This window comes from Hyla sarda (genome assembly GCF_029499605.1).
Source record: "Hyla sarda isolate aHylSar1 chromosome 1 unlocalized genomic scaffold, aHylSar1.hap1 SUPER_1_unloc_3, whole genome shotgun sequence".
Classification (NCBI taxonomy): domain Eukaryota; kingdom Metazoa; phylum Chordata; class Amphibia; order Anura; family Hylidae; genus Hyla; species Hyla sarda.
Window position 1 is genome coordinate 972723 of NW_026607589.1, and position 23729 is coordinate 996451.

General features: G+C 44.8%; 1 protein-coding gene across 1 annotated transcript in view; it reads right to left on the minus strand.

Moving 5' to 3' along the window:
• The window catches only part of LOC130298177 (uncharacterized), a 185373-nt gene that overhangs the window by 52009 nt on the left and 109635 nt on the right, over nucleotides 1-23729 (minus strand). The window contains 3 exon segments of the mRNA XM_056551088.1: nucleotides 5151-5481; nucleotides 6348-6523; nucleotides 10467-11651. Coding sequence (XP_056407063.1) covers nucleotides 5151-5481; nucleotides 6348-6523; nucleotides 10467-11651 — 1692 coding nt within the window.

The following is a 23729-nucleotide window of genomic DNA, read 5'->3' on the forward strand; positions in this document are numbered from 1 at the left end:
GATCGCACTTTAGGCATGGGCGGCAGCTCACACGTTGGACAGTGTGATTTGGGAGAGCCTTAAGTGCTGTTTTCATTCTTTATTCCTATCAAATTTTGATTTTATTTTCATTTTTTATTACTTCTTTTAAATTTTTTTCTTTATTTTTTATTCTTTTTTTTATTTTTAATCCTTTATTATTAATTTTATTTACATTTATATTTATTTTTATTCTATTTTTTTCATTTTTATTGTTCACTTATTAATGTTGTTCTATTCTTTATTTTTTAAATTTTTTTTTTTTGTTTTAATTGTTTTATTTTCACATTAATTTTGATCAGGGGTTGGTTATATCAACCGTACTAGTCCTTAGAAGGGTTAACTTATTTTGGACCATAGCAACAGGGCCTTGAGTGTGTGGGTACCTGGGCATAATGTGACTGGAGGGTCCAGTGGGAGGTGTACAGGTGACATGTCCTTATCATCAACCAAGTAATTGGGTGAGATGGGACATGGACCCAATGGTGTATGCCATTTGTCACAAATGTGCTGATTGACATGCGCCAACATCGAACCCAGGTTTTGCCAGGCTGTGGTATCACCACTCTGAATGAATTTATGATACCCTTGGACTATAAAATATTATTCATTATCTTTTCATAACTTTAATTTTTATTTGATTTTGTTTTATATAGTATTTCTTCTTATTTTTTTTTTCATGTCATTTTCTTTTATGTATTCTGTTATTTTATTGAGGCTATAATATCCACATTTGAGATATCTATCTGTCCATACGTGTGATATACTGGACTCTTTGCGCCTGCGCGGCTGATGCCTTCTGTCGGGACTTAGTCTCGGGTGTTGGTATCCATTGCGCATGCGCTGGAGACTAGTGACGCGTTGCCATGCCAACGAACACGCTCTGATTAAGTCCATGTAGGCGGAAGTTGTTTAGCGGACGTGCTCTGAACACGCCCATAGACAGCGACAGGAAGTTATACTTTGTGTCGCGCTATGTACGGCGGCTTGGTTCGCCGCGCATGCGCATTCTCTTTGTTTACAAGCCAGAGTTCGTCCGGGTGAGTGAGCTTCCCCTAGCAACTGCTTTGTTTTTAATTTGCACCCATATGATCTATACAATCGGACACCTATTAAGGTATTGGTGCACATAGCACAGTATTTATGTACACTTTGGAATTGATTATGTATTGATTTGTATATTTTCACTATCTTGGTATGATGTATTTGATTATTTTTAAAAGATTGATTCTTTTTCACATTATATTTGATGTTATGGATTTATTGACACTTATCTTGGTACTTGATGAATACCCTTATAAATTGTGTGTTGTGCACATTGTATACTGAGCTTGAAAAAGACCAGGGAGCTGGTTGAAACGTTGTTCTGGACACCCTCACTGTGATGGAATAAAAACTTTTTGGGATTTTACTACCCAGTGTGCTGCGGATATTTCCAATTTTTTGCTTACATATGGATCCCTGACCCGGGTCTGGACTCTGCGTGCACAGATTCTTGTTTGCCTAGGGTGCTGCTCGCTCTCTCTCTCTCTCTATATATATATATATATATATATATCAGCTTTATTTCCACAGGTTGCAGGTAAAGCAAAACATAAACAGGACAGGAACAAAATAAAGTCCTAGACCGTCTGGTCACTGACTACACATATCAGCATGCCCTGACTACTAGCTGGTGAGCTACCCTCAGCCAGTTAAACATGTGACTCCTGCAACCTGTTACTCACAGTTCACACCACTTCTTGGACCACTCGCAGCGCCTTCTGCGTGTTACCTAAACAGGGTCCGTGTGTCTCCCCCTCTAACAGCCAGCATACTGTTTCCCAGGGAGACCCCAACTATTCTGTTTCCTTTCCTTTTAAACACACTTTCCCTTCGTGATACCTCATTAATCAGGCCACAGGTGGAGCATTCTCCAGAGTTAGCAAGGGAAATACACCCTTTCCTTGCCACACTGCCACATATCCCCCCCCCCCCCCCCTTTGCTCAGACCACCGGGAAGGAGCACATGTATTTGAAAGGCAGAAACCATCTGCCTTTCCTTTCTCTTGGACAACTTTTGTCCCACAGTCTCTGAAGTCCTTGACTTTTTTCTTCCGGACTTTTACCAGCCACCAATTGCAAGTCTCTCGGTCACACCTCTCCAGTACCAGGTTCTTCACCCTGGTGTGGGCAGGGTTCTTGAAATTAAGGACAGAGAGGACCGAGGCTTCTAACCTTTGTCTTCTTCTGGCTTGCCAGACCTCTGCCTCTGCTTCAGAGAATCTTTCGGCCTCAGTGGCTTCACCAACCACTGTCTTGTTCTCTGTAGCTTCAGAGGACCTCCGACACGGGTCCATCTCAGTTTCAACTTTAGAAGGCTTCCCACCTGGTTTCACCACAGTTTTGACTTCAGTGGATTTCTCACATGGTTTCACCTCATCCCTTCCAGTTTTCTCTTCAGGGGCACCAGCTTCCTCAGGTTTGGCTTCAGAGTCTTTGGCTCCTTCAGATTCTTGTGTAGAATCAGCTTCTACTACTGTTTGGCTCTTCTCTGCAGCTTCTTCAGGCTTACTCTTCTCTTCACCTGTAGCTTCAGTTGTGCCATTCTCTTCACTCATAGCTTTCGAGGTTGACTCTGGTTTAGTTTCTGCTTCAGAGAATTTCTCTGCCTCAGCATTACCTTCAGAATTTTTGGTCTGCTCAGGTTCAGAGGATTTCCCACCTGACTTCTCCTTAGTCTCCACTTCAGAGGATTTCACACCAGGTTTCAGCTCAGTCCTAGCTTCAGAGGACTTCTTACAGGGCTTCACCTCAATCTTAGCATTAGAGGACTTTTTACCGGGAAAGCATCCCTGTATCCTGTAACTTCTGCCCCAGAAGCCTTTCTTGAGCCAATTCCACCATAGCTTGGTCTCTGCTCTCTTTTAGGACTTCCTGGTCCTTTTTCTCACATTTTTGCTGCTTACACTGGAGCTCAGCAGACTTAATTCTCTCACTGTCAAGTAATTCTGTCAAGTCTGACAGTATCTTCCATAGACAGCAATTGTTTCCTTAACTGTTCATTGTCCGCCAGCACAGCCACCTGCTCGTAGAGTTGCGCTCCCAGCAAAACCAAGGCAGCTACATGGGACCTTCTGCGCATTTTGTTCTGCGCTTCCAGGCTCTCTTTTAAGATCTTCATGTCATCTTCCAGATTTATATATTTCAGCTGCTCACTCGAGGTTTGCGGAGATCATCTTCTCACTGTCCAGCAACTGTTTCTTGGTCTTCTCTAACTCATTGATACATTTTCCACTCTCACTAATCTGTTCAGATACATCTGAGATCTCCTGTTGCAAGTTCTTGTTTTCATGTTTCAGAGTCTCAACTTGTTCCAGGGCCTCCTCATACTGCTCACAGAGCAAGTCATTGTCATGACGAGCAGATTGAAGAGCATGTGCAAGGGCACTCTTCGCCTTGACTTCCTCCTCAAGTTGTCTCTTAGATTTAGAGACACTCCAGATTGCTGGCAAGAGCCTAAGCTTCCATCTTCATTTCATTCTTCTCTTTTTCTATTTTTTCCATGGCCTGATATGCACCATGTAGAAGACTCACTTCTTCTTCCTGGAATGACATCCGCTTGGCCAGACTCTGCACTTTACTCTCCTTGCTGGTCACAAGACCCTGGGAGCGGGACAGTTCATCCTGCAGAGCCACAAACTCACTTCTGTGGTGCTCCATGACTTTTTCCAGCTGAAGCCTCGCTTCTTGCTCTTTCTTAAAGTCAGCAAGCGATTTGTCCCTCTCCTCTGTCAAGCGATGTACTTCTTTCTTTCTCTGTCAACTTCACAGAAACCATCTGCAGGGATTCTTCCAGATTCTGGATCTGCTCCAGTTTTTTCCCTAGGCCAGCTCATCTTTCCGAGACCTTTTACTGACAGCGGTCTCCTCACTCTCGCTGTTAGACCTTGAGACATCCTCTGGTCCTCTGTCATACACTCGACCCAGCTCTTCTCCATCTCTAGATGAAGTCTCCCCCTTTTTCGGGGTTGCCGACACTTTTGCCTCATCACCATCATCAACAACAGGTGACACCGATACCTGGCACACTTCCTCTCCCATCACTTTGGCAACTCTTGAGACTCTTGCTAAACACTCCCGTCAGACCGGTAATCCCTTGGCGGTAAGCTTGTTGCCCCTGGCAACAACTTCAATGGCTCTTGGCACCAGCGAGTCAGGGTGATTCCTGAACAGTTCCTCTGAACTGTCTCTCGGCTCCTTGGTAGACTTTTCTTTTGTCTTGTCACAGTCTCTCCACGGCCTGGCAAAACCGACTAGGGCTCCTGGGTCTGCAACAATATCTGGTCCAGTGGTTCGACCTTCCTGGTTACAACCCCTCTCTGGTCCAGATGCCACATCTCCTTCACTTAGGACTCTGTCTGTGACCATAAGCGCAGCCCCCAGCTCCACTGGTACTCTTTTCCGGAGTTTTGGTTTTTCCACAGCCATCTCTGTAGTTTCTTTTCCAGTCACCTCTTTAACTTGACTCGCGGACTGTTCTTCAGCTCCCCTAGTGGTCTGGCACACTCCCACCTGAGATCTACCTAGGGTCTGCTGACACTCCCCATCCTCATCCTCTGCTGGGTTACTGTCCCCTGCTATGTGGTGTAAATCAAGTGTTGTGAGCCTATCAGGTGTTCCTGCTCTAGTCACCTGACTATCTTCCAACAACTGTTGAAAAAACGGAAAATCTTTCCCCAGCACTACTTCATACTCTAAGGTTGGCTCTATTGCAACCTTGTGACTTATGGTACCATAGGGAGTAGAAATACACACATTAACTGTTTAATAACCCCAAATACCGGCTTGTATAGACATTACAGCAGGGTCTGGCTTTCTGCAACTATTCTTTACCTGACTTATTACACATTTTGGATCTAACAAAACCATCATCTTTTTACCTTCTATTTCCAGCTCACACAGGTTTTCTTTTGTCCTGCGAGAGGTGGCAACAGTACTCTTTACATCAGAATACATTAACATAAGTGTTTCAAGAAAAACATTATCAGCCTGCATGGGTTCACAATATACAGCACCATTCACACAGTCCAGTAGAGACCCCCCAGTCCTCACTCCTTCCGGAACCTTTGTGTGCGTATTCTCTGGCTCACTCTCCTCATCCAACAACTGCCAGAAATATGGAAAGTCTCTACCCAGAATAATTTCTACTGTAAGTTCGGCACAAACCTCCATTATATGGCTCAATGTCCCAAAACACATTTCAAAGTCAATTGGAATAGTCTTACCAAACTCTGGTCGGGACTTCACGAATGGAATAACGTTTGGCATAATTCTGCAAACAGTCTGGCAGCAATCCAGTTCCACAAGTAGTGGGATTCCACCCACCAGTAACTCACGGGTCCTCTTTTCCGTCTTGGCAACCACAGCTTGTGGCCTATGTCGGTTGGTCCCAGCAACGGCCTTTCGAGGTTGTCCCATTTTCTTGAAAAAAAATAAAATAAATCTCGATCCGTTGCCCCTAGCAATTCTCCTCCACAGACACCAAACTGTGCTTGAACTCCTCTGCTGGGCTCCTCCGACTTGCAATCTTGCAGGGGGTTGCTCCTAGCAACAGCTCCTCTCCAACTCGCTTGTTGGTTGCCAACGCAACGGCATGCCCGCATCCTCCACCAAAATGTGACGAACTGTCTTGGGGATTAGCTCTGAGATCGTCCTGGTCACGTTCCTCAAAATAACACCACAGACCACAGTTCCGCATACAAGTCTGGCTCCTCGCCAGCTTTATTTCCACAGCTTGCAGGTAAAACAAAACATAAACAGGAACAAAATAAAGTCCTAGACCGTCTGGTCACTGACTACACATAGCATGCCCTGATTACTAGCTGGTGAGCTACCCTCAGCCAGTTAAACATGTGACTCCTGCAACCTGTTACTCACAGTTCACACCACTTCTTGGACCACTCGCAGCGCCTTCTGCGTGTTACCTAAACAGGGTCCTCATTTAGGTAACACGCCTCATTAATCAGGCCACAGGTGGAGTATTCTCCAGAGTTAGCAAGGGAAATAAACCCTTTCCTTGCCACACTATATATACAGAGAACATTGATATCAAAATATAATGTTACCAACATTCCCTCCTCTGATATCTATGTTCACTCTCTCAGTTTATCTCAGCATAAGTCCCTTCCTCAGCTGGGTTTTTGGACATTCCTTCATAGAGAGGAAGTATCATCATAGACATCTTCTTCTAGAGGAATAGTTTGGTATATAGTTCTTGTCAAAGCAGTCTCAATCAGTTTTTGAGATAGTCCTCGGATGCAGGGAATGCAACAACATCCACAGGTCACCAAGATGGCCAACACAATCGTGATGGAGATGAGGGCAGACGTCACCAATCCAGTCCGTCTTCCCAACCATCCCTCAGGCCAGTCGGTGAATGGGTGACTTATTCCAGAGTTCTTGGCCATCTCATTTGATAATGCAGTCATTCCTTCGATTGCTCTGGTCACGATTCCTCCTGGAGCTGTATTGTTGGGAATAAAGGTACAACACATACTGCCAAACATCCTGCAGACCCCTCCTCTTTCTGCTAGTACTATATCTAGGGCAATCCTATTTTGCCAGGCCATCAAAGAGGTGGGGGCCAATTATTCTGCTAAGCCTTTGACTACGTCCCTTATAGAATGTACAAACCTCTGTTGGTTATAGCAGATGTAATTTATTCAGTCAACATTTTTGTTTACTGTTCTCCACCAAAAGAACAGAGGCTCAAACCCTGCTGCCACTTCATCTCTGGCCTTAAACTCATTAGGTACTCCACGTGGATCCCCTATCTCATCAATGTATGCCTGAGAATCAAAAGACCCTTTAGGAGAGGTGTCCTTTCGGCTACGTGAGTGGCCTCTTTTCCAGGGTGACTGACAGGTTATGGAGGGGCATAGCCAGTTGGACCACCGTACCCTCAGGCATTGGCTGGGATCCTAGCTCTTAGCCGTTTATCTCCGCATAACCACCGGACGTCAGCCCTTTGGGTATCATGCTCAACCCAGCCACCATCTTTCCCTATTGTGTTAATCCTCTCCATACAATAGTCATCAGGCAACGATCCCAGGTTTGTACCGCTCTCATTCTCTGGGAGTGCAAAGAGAGTAAAATTGCCAGAAAATGTCATGACTGCTGGGGGTATCTGAGATCTCTGGACCTGAGGAAACAATAAACTCAATGTATGACAGGTTGTGTTAGTATCAGGTTTGTTTGCTTTTTGGAACAGTTTCATCATACAATTTAAACCTTCTGGATCTGTACTAGGGTTTAGAGGAAAGGGTGCTGCAGCTAAGTGGAGCCTGGTACCCGCACAGACTAGGAAATTTTCTCTTTTAAATGTTTTGGCTTTATAGCTTAGCCATTAAAGCCACTCAACAAATTCTGTACTTTAAGGATATTAACTGTTTAGTTTCCACAACATTAATCCCCCTTTGATTATATTGTTTGCCATATCTTATCAATATCCCAATGACTATATTCCACCAGCAGATTGAATGCTAGTATTCAACATGCTGTTGGCAGTAACCCCACTTGTTTAATAAAAATTTCTGATTTAAGAAAAAAAAAAGAATATGGAAATACACCATGTGTGGACATCAAGTGCCCTGCGGGCGCACTACAATGCTCAGAAGAGAAGGAGTCACATTTGGCTTTTGGAAAGCAAATTTTGCTCAAATGGTTTTTGGGGGGCATGTCACATTTAGGAAGCCCCTATGAAGCCAGAACAACAACAAAAAACACATGGCATACTATTTTGGAAACTACACACCTCAAGGCACGTACAAGGGGTCCAGTGAGCCTTAAAACCCCACAGGTGTTTGATAAATGTTCATTAAAGTGGGATGTGAAAAGGAAAAAATTTTATTTTTTTTTCAGTAAAATGCTGGGGTTACCCCAAATTTTTCAATTTCACAAGTAGTAATAGGAGAACATTTGTAAATACATTTCTTTGGAGAAAGGACATACCTCATATTTGGTGTGCGGATGCACACCAGAGCATAGCCAAAACTAAAAAGTGTGCCCGCCCCAAACCCTATGCTGTGAATCATCATTCTGGGAATGTGATGTGTGTGGCCGTCCCTATTCTGTTATTTGAGGCAACATAAATGCCCTTCGATGATAGTGACTCAGTGACCCAGGACCCATTTTTTGAAAAAAAATGCTTCCAGAGGTCTTATCAGGGTTTTTTTTTTTCTTTGATGAAAGGGTTTTTTGGGCAATTTTGTGGTTTATGGGGTTAAAATTTGGAATTATAGGAAATTAAAGAGAATAGGATTCAAAATGTAGTACTCCATGGAAGTGTGATACTCCCTGAAGCATTCCTTAATGCAGAGGCCCGGTTGATCGTGGCAAGTGTCACAGTGAGTGGTGGTGTCCTTCTGTATCCTCCTCTTGTCCTTCAGTATCCCCCTCTTGTCCTTCCATATCCCCCTCTTGTCCTTCCGTATCCCCTCTTGTCCTTCAGTATCCCCCTTTGTCCTGCAGTACCCCCCTCTTGTCCTGCAGTATCCCCCTCTTGTCCTTCCGTATCCCCCTCTTCTCTTGTCCTTCCGTATCTCCCTCTTGTGACACACACTACATTTTTTCTAGGATCGTCCCTTCTTTCCAGTGTGGGGGACCTCACCTGGAAAGTTTTGGCCTGGGACGATCCTGGCACCTATAACTCCAGTTCCTTGGGAAATCTGGCCTGCTCTTTCCCGGTCACCAAAGATCAGGGCCCTTAGGAATTCTTCTTGGAACTGGAGGAATGTCCCTGTGTTGTCAGCGTACTGGGACAGTACAAAAGAGTTGTACATGGGAACCTGTACCATGCATGTAGACCACAACTTTTTGTACCATGCCCATGTTTTCCGCATGGCCATGTATGGCTTGAGGACTTGATCAGAAAGATCAACTCCCCCCATATACTGATTGTAGTCCAGAATACAATCGGGCTTGAGGACCGGTGTTGAAGTACCTCACACAGGGACAGGTGAGCTGCCATTACCATGAATAGTGGTCAGCATAAGGACATGCCTCTTATGCTTATACCTGACCAGCAACAGGTTATCATGGGTCAGGGCACGGGACTCACTATTGGGCATAGGTGTCTGTACAAAATTTAGAGGGATGCCCCTCTGATTCTTCTCCACGGTCCCACAAGTGGATGTGGATCTGGCGGTCAGGGATGTGAACAGAGGGATGCTGGTATAAAAGTTATCCACGTACACGTGGTAACCCTTATCCAGCAATGGGTGCGCAAGGTCCCACAAAAGCTTCTCACTAACACCCAGAGTGGGGGGACATTCTGGGGGTTTAGTACGGGAATCTCGTCCCTCATATACTCTAAACTTGTAAGTGTACTCGGAGGTACTCTCGCAAAGTTTGTAGAGTTTCACGCCATACCGCGCCCGCTTCGAGGAAATGTACTGGCGAAAAATGAGTTCACACTGCACAATTCCTGCAGAATTCCTCGGGTAGAATTCTGCGCAGTGAACGATACCATCAGTGTGAATGGGTCTTGCACGAGACCCGTTCACACTGTGGAATTTCAGCGTGTTCCGCACAAAGAAAGAACATGTTCATTCTTTGTGCAGAATTCCACGATTATTGCATAGCTGCCAATGGTAACTGCGCAGTGCCGCACCGTCCTACAACTGTTGGTGGCTGCCAGGCTGATTCCCTGTTCGCTGAATTCCACGACTGGAGATTCAGCATGCGCTCCTCAGTGTGAATGCACCCTAAAACTGATAAGAGACTCCTCTACAGAGAGCTCCCTTCTAGGTACATAGGCCTCCCAAAATTTGCCCCCTAAGTGATCTATGACTGGCCTTGCTTTGTAAAGCCAGCCATAGGCAGGATAACCTTGGGAGGAAATCATGAGGAGGAATATAAAAGGGGAGGATGAGAAAAAAGAAGAGCGAACGAGCTCTAATAATCCAGACGAAGGAAAAGCTTTATAATAAGTGTGTAAATCCGGAAACACAAAACCGCCGTCTAATGTCTTCAGGGTGAGCGTCTATACGGGACACGTGGTCTCTTCTGAATCATAACAAAATTACTAAATAACCATCGGATAGAAGAAAAATAACAATTCCGTACTATGATAGGGACGGACTGTAAAAAAAAAAAATTTTTGGTTAAATATAAAGATTTAAGAACCTTTTTCCTTCCAATCAACGACATAAGTCTCTATAATCATAATGAGAAGGGGGCGGGGACAACACTGACGCGTTACATTTCCTATATACAACGTCAGGGACAATATTACATTTATTATAAGTCCAGTGTGCGGGGATGAATATAAGAATAATAAATCATATAAGAAATAAAAATTTTATTAACAATTGGTAACAAGTCTGGAGATGCAGTATATGATATATGTATAAATGTCAGATATCCTATGTACATGGATAATATATAGATGTGATATCTGCATCATTTATTGATCTGAGTTGACTTCTCCCCTGTGTGAGTTCTTTGATGCTGAAGAAGAGTTGATTTCTGAGCAAAACATTTCCCACATTCTAAACATGAAAACGGCTTGCCTCCTGTGTGAGTTCTTTGATGTTGAATAAGATAGGATTTCTTAGTAAAACATTTCCCACATTCTGAACATGAGAATGGCTTCTCTTCTGTGTGAGTTCTTTGATGTTCAATAAGATGTGATGACTGAGTAAAACATTTCCCACATTCTGAACATGAAAATGGCTTCTCTCCTGTGTGAGTTCTCTGATGTACAACAAGACTTGATTTAAAAGTAAAACATTTCCCACATTCTGAGCATGAAATTGGCTTCTCTCCTGTGTGAGTTCTTTGATGTACAACCAGACTTGATTTAAAAGTAAAATATTTCCCACATTCAGAACATGAAAATGGCATCTCTTCTGTGTGAGCTTTTTGATGTTGAATAAGACTTGATTGCTAAGTAAAACATTTCCCACATTCTGAACATGAAAATGGCTTCTCTTCTGTGTGAGTTCTTTGATGTTCAATAAGATGTGATGACTGAGTAAAACATTTCCCACATTCTGAACATGTAAATGGCTTCTCTCCTGTGTGAGTTCTCTGATGTACAACAAGACTTGATTTAAAAGTAAAACATTTCCCACATTCTGAGCATGAAAATGGCTTCTCTCCTGTGTGAGTTATTTGATGTTGAATAAGATTACATTTCTTGGTAAAACATTTCCCACATTCTGAGCATGAATATGGCTTATCCCCTGTGTGAGTTATTTGATGTACAACAAGTTCTGATTTCTGAGTAAAACATTTCCCACATATTGAACATGAAAATGGCTTCTCTCCTGTGTGATTTCTTTGATGTACAACAAGACGTGATTTATAAGGAAAACATTTCCCACATTCTGAGCATGAATATGGTTTCTTTCCTGTATGAGCTCGTTGATGTCCAACACCCCTTCTGTGACCTTTATTTTGCTGAACATCCTGTGATGACTGAGAAGACAGGACCTGTATATAAGGATGAGATGACAGATCTTGGCTGTGAAGGGCTGAGGGTGTATCTGGGATAATGGAATGTTCTTCATATGTATCTTGTGTGATATCATCATCTGCTTTATAATCTGAAGATATAAGATTCTCCTCTGATCTCCTGGTACAAGAATCTGCAGAGAATAACACACATTTTACTGTCAGTATTAACCCCTTAACAACCCAGGACATTTATGCTTTTGTGTTTTCTTTTTTTCCTCCTCTCCTCATAGCCATAACTCTTATTTTTCCATCTACACTGGGTTTGAGAGCTTGTTTTTTGTGGGACCGATCTTATATTTTACTGCACATTAATACAATGTAATTCCAAAATAAGATACAGAGGCCCCGGCATGTACACTACTATAAGTATGCAAAGCAGTCCCAGTACAGCAATCCACTTCAGGCACCTGCCCTGGTGCACATAGACAAGAGATGAATTTCAAATGTAGAAATATAAGAAAAGACAGCGGCCAGCACTCACCATTCAGGGATCTTTATTGTACAGGGTGGGAAATTTATAGGATACACCTTAATACAATGGGAATGGTTGGTGATATTAACTTCCTGTTTGTGGCACATTAGTATATGTGAGGGGGGGGGGGGGGACTTTTCAAGATGGGTGGTGACCATGGTGGCCATTTTTAAGTCAGCCATTTTGAATCCAACTTTTGTTTTTTTCAATAGGAAGAGGGTCATGTGACACATCAAACTTATTGGGAATTTCACAAGAAAAACAATGATGTGCTCGGTTTTAACGTAACTTTATTCTTTCATTAGTTATTTACAAGTTTCTGATCACTTATAAAATGTGTTCAATGTGCTGCCCATTGTGTTGGATTGTCAATGCAACCCTCTTCTCTATATACTGCTATATACTACTATATACACCGCAGGAGAAATGCTAGCACAGGCTTCCAGTATCCGTATACACTGCTATATACTACTATATACACCGCAGGAGAAATGCTAGCACAGGCTTCCAGTATCCGTATACACTGCTATATACTACTATATACACCGCAGGAGAAATGCTAGCACAGGCTTCCAGTATTCATATACACTGCTATATACTACTATATACACCGCATGAGAAATGCTAGCACAGGCTTCCAGTATCCGTATACACTGCTATATACTACTATATACACCGCAGGAGAAATGCTAGCACAGGCTTCCAGTATCCGTATACACTGCTATATACTACTATATACACCGCAGGAGAAATGCTAGCACAGGCTTCCAGTATCCGTATACACTGCTATATACTACTATATACACCGCAGGAGAAATGCTAGCACAGGCTTCCAGTATCCGTATACACTGCTATATACTACTATATACACCGCAGGAGAAATGCTAGCACAGGCTTCCAGTATCCGTATACACTGCTATATACTACTATATACACCGCAGGAGAAATGCTAGCACAGGCTTCCAGTATCCATATACATTGCTATATACTACTATATACACTGCAGGAGAAATGCTAGCACAGGCTTCCAGTATCCATATACACTGCTATATACTACTATATACACCGCATGAGAAATGCTAGCACAGGCTTCCAGTATCCATATACACTGCTATATACTACTATATACACCGCAGGAGAAATGCTAGCACAGGCTTCCAGTATCTGTATACACTGCTATATACTACTATATACACCGCAGGAGAAATGCTAGCACAGGCTTCCAGTATCCGTATACACTGCTATATACTACTATATACACCGCAGGAGAAATGCTAGCACAGGCTTCCAGTATCCGTAGTTTCAGGTGCTGAACATCTCGTATCTTCACAGCATAGACAATTGCCTTCAGATGACCCCAAAGATAAAAGTCTAAGGGGGTCAGATTGGAAGACCTTGGGGGCCATTCAACTGGCCCACGACGACCAATCCACTTTCCAGGAAACTGTTCATCAAGGAATGCTCGGACCTGACACCCATAATGTGGTGGTCACCATCTTGCTGGAAAAACTCAGGGAACGTTCAGCTTCAGTGCATAAAGAGGGAAACACATCATCATGTAGCAATTTCACATATCCAGTGGCCATGAGGTTTCCGTTGATGAAGAATGGCCCCACTATCTTTGTGCCCCATATACCACACCATACCATCAATTTTTGTGTTCCAACAGTCTTGCAGGGATCTATCCAATGTAGGTTAGTGTCAGACCAATAGCGGTGGTTTTGTTTGTTAACTTCACCATTCACATAAAAGTTTCCTCATCACTGAACAAAATCTTCTGTGGAAACTGAGGGTCCTGTTCTAATTTTTGTTTTGCCCAATTCTGCAGCACCTGAAACTACGGATACTGGAAGCCTGTGCTAGCATTTCTCCTGCGGTGTATATAGTAGTATATAGAAGTGTATACGGATACTGGAAGCCTGTGCTAGCATTTCTCCTGCGGTGTATATAGTAGTATATAGCAGTGTATACAGATACTGGAAGCCTGTGCTAGCATTTCTCCTGCAGTGTATACAGTAGTATATAGCAGTGTATACGGATACTGGAAGCCTGTGCTAGCATTTCTCCTGCGGGGTATATAGTAGTATATGGCAGTGTATACGGATACTGAAAGCCTGTGCTAGCATTTCTCCTGCGGTGTATATAGTAGTATATAGCAGTGTATACGGATACTGGAAGCCTGTGCTAGCATTTCTCCTGCGGTGTATATAGTAGTATATAGCAGTGTATACGGATACTGGAAGCCTGTGCTAGCATTGCTCCTGCGGTGTATATAGTAGTATATAGCAGTATATAGAGAAGAGGGTTGCATTGACAATCCAACACAATGGGCAGCACATTGAACACATTTTATAAGTGGTCAGAAACTTGTAAATAACTTATGAAAGAATAAAGTTATGTTAAAATCAAGCACATCATTGTTTTTCTTGTGAAATTCCCAATAAGTTTGATGTGTCACATGACCCTCTTCCTATTGAAAAAACAAAAGTTGGATTCAAAATGGCCGACTTCAAAATGGCCGCCATGGTCACCACCCATCTTGAAAAGTTTCCCCCCTCACATATACTAATGTGCCACAAGCAGGAAGTTAATATCACCAACCATTCCCATTGTATTAAGGTGTATCCATAGAAATGGCCGACCCTGTTGTATTCGGTGCATTGACAAGGTTGCAGCGGGCAGGGATCAGAGGAAGAGGTCTCGGGACATTACTGTTTCGCGCACAGCAGGCGCTTCCACAAGCCGATACACCGGCATGGACGCACGCACCTGGATTAAGTACGTTGGTCACGTCGGAAGTGTAGTCATAGCAACCCTTAAACAAATAACTAAGTCATGTGATGAGGTGTGGAAGGTACAGAAACAAAGACGAGATTAACAAAACAGTGAGTATCATTGATAATACTGAACATTTATAAGAAAGGAAACAATTCAAAACGGTCATTCAGGCCCAGGGCTCCGGTTGCATCGAGTTTGATGATCCAACGGGCTTCCCTTTTCAGTAGGGGATTGTTGCGATCTCTGCCCTGCACTGGGGGATTAACTCTTTCCAAGCCTGTGAATTTCCAGCAGGTAGGATCCCCTTTGTGTGCATCGCGGACATGAGCAATTAATCTGGGTGCGTCAGTGCTCGTTTTTATGGATCGGAAATGTTCAAGGATCCGAACATAAAGTGGACGTATGGTTCTGCCCACGTAGTAGTTACCACATGGACAAAACAGGGAATCCACGACATGTGATATACGACAGGTAATGAGGTTATTCACTATGTGAGTGCGACCTCCTAGGCTGATTTGTCTGCTAGAGATATTGTATGAGCAGAAAGAGCAGTTACCGCACCGATAATTTCCTCTTGGATGGTGTTTTTAAGCCATTTAGAATTCGTAGGTTCTTCTTCTCTTATCTTTTTTGACATGGTATGTTTTAATCCATCACCCAAAGTTATGTTTTTTCTATATGTAATAAGGGGTTTGGAGGCAGCCACTGGTTGTAAATCAGTGTCTGCTTCCAGCATATACCAATGCTTGTGGATGGTCCTAGCAACTACATGATTTACATTAGAATTATTTAAAGAAAAGCTGAACCTTCTTTCTTGTGTAGAGTGTCAAGTTTTTTTTCTCAATAAATCTCTTCTGTTTATTTCTTTTACACGGGAAAGACTATTTTCAATCACTGAAAGGGGGTATTGGCGTTCTAGTAGGCGTTGTTTTAATTCTTGCGCTTGGTTGTCAAGAGTCTTGGTTACTGTTTATTCTTTTTAGGCGGATAAACTGGGAATAGGGAATGCTGTTTTTTACGTGCATTGGGTGGGAGCTATGATAGTGTAGAATGGCATTCGTGCGGTTGGTTTTCGATAGCCCTGAGTAACCAGTGATCCATTCTCGATAAACAACTGTACATCTAAAAATTCGAGTTCTGACCCACCAAATGCACTAGTAAGCAGCAGGTTTTCACTATTCCAGTCATTAAGGTACTGGACGAACTAAGAAAAAACAGATTGTGGGCCGCCCCATATGACTAGAACGTCTAAGGAACAACTTAATGTGTTTAACGTAGGGATTTGTCTCACAAAAGATGTAACGACGTTCAAAGATGGCCAGGAAGAGATTGACATAAGTGCAGGAGACCGGCGTGCAGGAGACCGGCGTGCCCATAGCCGTGCCAGTCACCTGCCTATACCAATCTCTTCCCTCCATGAATACGTTATGGGATAGAACGAAATGTAAAGCCTCGTGGAAGACGGAAATTCATTCTTCAGTTTTTTCGGTCTACTGGAGGACCTCGCGGACAGCTTATACACCGGAATCCCAAGCTCTCCACATCAATAGAGGCAAGGTGAAAATTTTCCTGCCAATGGAAGCCCTCAAAATGAAAAAGAAAATCACTGGTGTCATTAAAGGGGTACTCCCGTGGAAAACTTTTTTTTTTCGACTGGTGCCAGAAAGTTAAACAGATTTGTAAATTACTTCTATTAAAAAAATCTTAATCCTTCCAGTACTTTTTAGGGGCTGTATACTAAAGAGGAAATGCTTTACTTTTTAGATTTTTCTGATGTCATGACCACAGTGCTCTCTGCTGACCTCTGCTGTCCATTTTAGGAACTGTGCAGAGCAGCATATGTTTGCTATGGGGATTTTCTCCTGCTCTGGACATTTCCTAAAATGGACAGCAGAGGTCAGCAGAGAGCACTGTGGTCATGACATCAGAGAAATCTAAAAAATAAAGCATTTCCTCTGTAGTATATAGCCCCTAAAAAGTACTGGAAGGATTAAGATTTTTTAACCTCCCTGGCGGTATGATTAGGTCAGGAAATTTGTACCAAAAGTGGTACAATTTTTTGCATGGAAATTTAATTTGGTATGTACCTACCCATTTTATGCCCACCACCCATTTCACATCCCCCCCCCTTGTCACATCCCCCCCCCTTGTCACATTCTCCCCCCCCCCCCTTTGTCACATTCTTCCCCCCCCCCTTTGTCACATTCTTCCTCCCTCCATGTCACATTCCCCTCCCCCCCTTTGTCACATTCATCCCCCTTCTCACCTTCTTGTCCTGCAGTAACATACAGTAGGTTTGTCGGGCAGATTTCAAACCTAGTGTATTTGCTGCCGAACAAGTCCTTTCCCCTTCAGCCAATCACTGGCTTGACAAGTGACACCACTGTGGCCGGTGATTGTCTGAAAAGGGAAAGGTCCTACAAGTTGAATAATGAAGAGAGCAGGGACCGGAGCGCACAGAGGGGAACGGCATCTGCAGGGACCGGGATTAGGTAAGCAGAAGGTTTTTTATTTTCCTCCCAGTGGCCTTTTACACTTAGCTCAGTGTTTTTCTACCAGGGTGCCTCCATCTGTTGTGAAATTACTACTCCCAGCATGCCCGGACTGGAGGCCCCCTGGTTGGGAAACACTGACTTTTAGTATTTAGATTTGTCTTTACCTGCTCTGGCCGGCCCCACCACAGGAGCTGACCGGAGCAGATAATTGCATGTTTTCCCGGGGGGCCGTATCGCTATATCGCAAAAAGCAAAAATCACGATTCGATTGCTTGTGTGATATATCGTGCAGCCTTATTACCCCAGCAACTCTGCAATGCTACCCCAAGCGTGACTCCTGGCAGGGAAAATTAACCCCGAGTCACGCTCGGGATAACCGATAAGAAGGTTAATAGAAGTCACTTACAAATCTGTTTAACTTTCTGGCACCAGTTGATTTAAAAACATTTTTTTTCCAGTGGTGTACCCCTTGAATGTATGTAGGGGTGACCTGTAAAAGAGTTTTAACAACCACTCAAGATATTGAGATAACGATTCAGTCGCAGAGCCGATCCCCGCCACAATGGGGTGTCCGGGGGGGTCGGCTCTGCGACTTGTGAATCTTGGGTAGAAAATTCAATTTTCTAAAATTTTGGTAAAGTGGGCAAAAGTTTTTCAGCCATACGTTGTGTTATTAAACTTTGTTCACATTTTATTCTTAAAAATGTGCGTAAAGCACTTAAGGTTTTTCTGCTGGGATTACATGGAAGGGGCTTCTGAGTGGATCTATCTCCCAGTAATCTTTTAGTTTCATCAAGATAGTAGGCGGCTGTCATCACAACTTTGCCGCCACCTTTGTCGATTTTCAAATCAGATCTGGAAGATAGCCAATTAAGAACGCGTTCTTCACTGGGGGTAAGGTTACTTTTTGGGCTGAGGGTATAGTCTTCACTTCCTGCCGGACAGCTCGATTAAATAAATCCAGGGAACTGTCAGCAGGAATAGGGGGGGGGATACCTAGAAGGATTGCCACCTTTGAATGGAGGAACCTCTACCTCAAACTCATTTGGGTTTATGGGTTCGTCTTCCGACATCTGGCTGTTATGCGAATCGCGTCCCAAGTTACTCACCTGTCCCGGTCCCCGGCTGTCACGTCCTGGCGCGCGCGGCTCCGCTCCTTAGGGCGCGCGCGCGCCAGCTCTCTAAGATTTAAAGGGCCAGTGCACCAGTGATTGGTGCCTGGCCCAATCAGCCTAATTAGCTTCCACCTGCTCCCTGTCCATATTACCTCACTTCCCCTGCACTTCCTTGCCGGATCTTGTTGCCTTGTGCCAGTGAAAGCGTTTAGTGTTGTCCAAAGCCTGTGTTCCAGATCTCCTGCTATCCTCATTGACTACGAACCTTGCCGCCTGCCCCGACCTTCTGCTACGTCTGACCTTGCCTCTGCCTAGTCCTTCTGTCCCACGTCTTCTCAGCAGTCAGCGAGGTTGAGCCGTTGCCGGTGGATACGACCTGGTTGCTACCGCCGCAGCAAGACCATCCCGCTTTGCGGCAGGCTCTGGTGAAAACCAGTAGCAACCCTAGAACCGGTCCACTAGCACGGTCCACGCCAATCCCTCGCTGACAGAGGATCCACATCCAGCTAGCCGAATCGTGACAGTAGATCCGGCCATGGATCCCGCTGAGGTGCCGCTGCCAAGTCTCGCTGACCTACCCACGGTGGTCGCCCAGCAATCGCAGCAAATTGCCCAACAAGGACAGCAGCTGTCGCAGGTTGACCGCCACATTACAGCAACTTCTGCCACTGCTACAGCAGCAACGATCTCCTCCGCCAGCTCCTGCACCTCTTCCGCAGCGAGTGGCCGCTCCTAGCCTCCGCTTGTCCCTGCCGGACAAATTTGATGGGGACTCTAGACTCTGCCGTGGCTTCTTGTCTCAATGTTCCCTACATATGGAGATGTTGTCGGACCAATTTCCTACAGAACGGTCTAAGGTGGCGTTCGTAGTGAGTCTTCTGTCTGGAAAGGCCTTGTTTTGGGCCACACCGCTCTGGGACCGCAATGATCCTGCCACAGCCACTGTCCAGTCCTTCTTCGCTGAAGTCCGTAGTGTCTTCGAGGAACCAGCCCAAGCTTCTTCTGCCGAGACTGCCCTGCTGAACCTGGTCCAGGGTAATTCTTCAGTAGGCGAGTACGCCATCCAATTTCGTACTCTCGCTTCCGAATTATCTTTGAATAACGAGGCTCTCTGCGCGACCTTTAAAAAAGGCCAATCCAGTAACATCAAGGATGTGCTGGCCGCACGAGAGATTCCTGCCAACCTGCAAGAACTTATCCATTTGGCCACCCGCATTGACATGCGTTTTTCTGAGAGACACCAGGAGCTCCGCCAGGAAAAAGACCTTGATCTCTGGGCACCTCTCTCACAGTATCCTTTGCAATCTACCCCTGTGCCTCCCGCCGAGGAGGCTATGCAAGTGGATCGGTCTCGCCTGACCTATGAAGAGAGGACTCGCCGTAGGGATAATAATTTATGTCTGTACTGCGCTAGTACCGAACACTTCTTGGTGAATTGCCCTATTCGCCCTCCACGTCTGGGAAACGCACGCACCCAGCTCACGTGGGTGTGGCGTCTCTTGGTACGAAGTCTGCTTCTCCACGTCTCACCGTGCCCGTGCGGATTTCTCCTTCTGCCAACTCCTCCTTCTCAGCCGCGGTCTTCTTGGACTCTAGTTCTTCTGGAAATTTTATTCTGGCCTCTTTGGTGAATAAGTTCTGCATCCCGGTGACCCGTCTCGTCAAGCCGTCATTTCCTCGGTCAACGGAGTGAAATTGGACTGCACTGTGCGTTACCGCACAGAACCCCTGCTCATGAGCATTGGACGGCATCACGAAAAAATTGAACTTTTTGTTTTGCCCAACTGCACCTCTGAAGTCCTCCTTTGTCTGCCATGGCTCTAACGCCACTTCCCTACCCTTGATTGGACCACCGGGGAGATCAAGAGCTGGGGTGCTTCTTGCCATAAAAATTGCCTCACGTCTGCTCCCAGTCCCGTCAGTCAAACCTCTGTGTCTCCTCCTTTACCTGGTCTCCCCAAGGCCTATCAGGACTATGCTGTGTCTCCTCCTCATAGCCCCCGTCCTAGTAACACTTTGCCCCGTGCCCAGCTTCACCCTCTTCCCCCCCTCCCCACTCCCATGCCTTCTGGTTTGCCCGCTGTTGATGAGATTTCCCGGGACTTCTCCACCATCTGCAAAGAGACTCAAAAATCCCTCATACAGGCCTCATCCCGGATGGAGAAACATCCCGACAAAAAGAGGGGGAGACCTAAGGGGGGGGGTACTGTTACGCCGAGCGCTCCGGGTCCCTGCTCCTCCCCGGAGCGCTCGCGGCGTTCCTCTCTCTGCAGCGCCACGGTCAGACCCACTGACCGGGAGCGCTGCACTGACATTGCCGGCGGGGATGCGATTCGCATAGCGGGACGCGCCCGCTCGCGAATCGCGTCCCAAGTCACTCACCTGTCCAGGTCCCCGGCTGTCACGTCCTGGCGCGCGCCAGCTCTCTGAGATTTAAAGGGCCAGTGCACCAGTGATTGGTGCCTGGCCCCATCAGCCTAATTAGCTTCCACCTGCTCCCTGTCCATATTACCTCACTTCCCCTGCACTTCCTTGCCGGATATTGTTGCCTTGTGCCAGTGAAAGCGTTTAGTGTTGTCCAAAGCCTGTGTTCCAGATCTCCTGCTATCCTCATTGACTACGAACCTTGCCGCCTGCCCCGACCTTCTGCAACGTCTAACCTTGCCTCTGCCTAGTCCTTCTGTCCCACGCCTTCTCAGCAGTCAGCGAGGTTGAGCCGTTGCCGGTGGATACGACCTGGTTGCTACCGCCACAGCAAGACCATCCCGCTTTGCGGCGGGCTCTGGTGAAAACCAGTAGCAACCCTAGAACCGGTCCACCGACACGGTCCACGCCAATCCCTCACTGACACAGATGATCCACATCCAGCTAGCCGAATCCTAACACTGGCACATAAAATCTAGGCAGATACGCTCCTCTGTGGTGAATGTGTTAACTGGGGAAAAGCCCAGAGAACCCATTATGGCTGGTACTTCACCTTCTTTTGAAGTATTTACATGTAGTAGATTTTTCTTGTTTGCCAAATATTTTGAAAAGGTTTATTTTTCTAATTGCTTTATGCATGTCAATTTCGAACTGTGTGAAATCAAAAGGTTTGCACAGTCCAAAATTGATGCCCTTAGACAGGAGAGATGTACACTCATTAGATAGAATGACATCGGCGGTGTTGATAACGGTACTGGATTCAACAGTTGTAATTAGTCCCTCTATGAGACTCCCTTTCTCTTCACTGCAGTGCCTCCTTCTCTTCCTTCCTCTGCCCCTCTGGGTCTTTTGCCGGGTCTTCCATTGGAAGGAAAATTTTCACCTTGCCTCTATTGATGTGGAGAGCTTGTACACCCGCATCCCTTGGGATGTGGTTGTACGAGCCGTCCGCGAGGTCCTCCAGGAGACCGAAAAAACTGAATAATTAATTTTCTTCGTCCGTAAGGCTTTACATTTCATTCTATCCCATAACGAATTCATGGAGGGAAGAGGCAGGTGACCAGCACGGCTATGGGCACGCCAGTCTCCTGCACTTATGCCAATCTCTTCCTGGCCATCTTCGAATGTTGTTACATTTTGTGAGACAAATCCCAAAGTTAAACACATTAAGTTGTTCCTTAGACGTTCTAGTCATATGGGACAGACCACAATCTGTTTTTTCTGAGTTCGTCCAGTTCCTTAATGACTGCAATAGTGAAAACCTGCTGTTTACTAGTACATTTGGTGGATCAGAACTCGAATTTTTAGATGTACAGTTGTATATCGAGAATGGATCACTGGTTACTCAGGGCTATCGAAAATCAACCGCACGTAATGCCATTCTACACTATCATAGCTCCCACCCAATGCACGTAAAAAACAGCATTCCCTATACCCAGTTTATCCACCTAAATAGAATAAACAGTAACCCAGACTCTTGACAGACAAGCGCAAGAATTAAAACAACGCCTACTAGAACGTCAATACTCCCTTTCAGTGATTGAAAATAGTCTTTCCCGTGTAAAAGAAATAAACAGAAGAGATTTATTGAGAAAAAAAACCTCGACACTCTACACAAGAAAGAAGGTTCACCTTTTCTTTAACCCCTTAAGGACACAGCCCTTTTTCACCTTAAGGACTGAGCCCTTTTTTGCAATTCTGACCACCGTCGCTTTACGAATTAATAACACGATAACGCTTTTACCGAATATTCTGATTCTGAGATTGTTTTTTCGTGACATATTCTAATTTATTTTGGTGGTAAATTTTCGGCGTTACTTGCATCCTTTTTTGGTGAAAAATCCCCAAATGTCATGAAAATTTTGCATTTTTCTAAATTTGAAGCTCTCTACTTGTAAGGAAAATGGATATTCATACTAAATTTTATTTTTATTCACAAATGCAATATGTCTACTTTATGTTGGCATCATAAAATGGACATATTTTTACTTTTTGAAAAAATTAGAGGGCTTCAAAGTAGAGCAGCAATTTTCTAAAATTTCATGAAAATTGCAAAATCTTTTCTCCAAAAAGTGGTCTCCAAACTGTGACCCTCCAGATGTTGCAAAACTACAACTCCCAGCATGCACTGCGACCTCGCTCCTATCCCTCAAGATGATCAGGGCTGTCCCTGACAGCTCCGATCATCCCTATTTTCCGGGTGATCGGGTCACCAGAGACCCGATCAGCCCAGAATAGCAGAAAATCGCATGTCTGAATTGACATGCGATTTTCTGCGATCGCCGACATGGGGGGTCTCAGGACCCCCCTCGGCAATGTGTCGGGATGCCTGCTGAAGTATTTCAACAGTCATTCCGGTCCGGTCCCCAACCGGCAAGCGGCGGGGACCGGAATTCCCACGGGCATACGCCCGGCATCCTTCAAAGGTTAAATAATTCTAATGTAAATCATGTAGTTGCTAGGACCATCCACAAGCATTGGTATATGCTGGAAGCAGACACTGATTTACAACCAGTGGCTGCCTCCAAACCCCTTATTACATATAGAAAAAACATAACTTTGGGTGATGGATTAAAACATACCATGTCAAAAAAGATAAGAGAAGAAGAACCTATGAATTCTAAATGGCTTAAAAACACCATCCAAGAGGAAATTATCGGTGCGGTAACTGCTCTTTCTGCTCATACAATATCTCTAGCAGACAAATCAGCCTAGGAGGTCGCACTCACATAGTGAATAACCTCATTACCTGTCGTATATCACATGTCGTGGATTCCCTGTTTTGTCCATGTGGTAACTACTACGTGGGCAGAACCATACGTCCACTTTATGTTCGGATCCTTGAACATTTCCGATCCATAAAAACGAGCACTGACGCACCCAGATTAATTGCTCATGTCCGCGATGCACACAAAGGGGATCCTA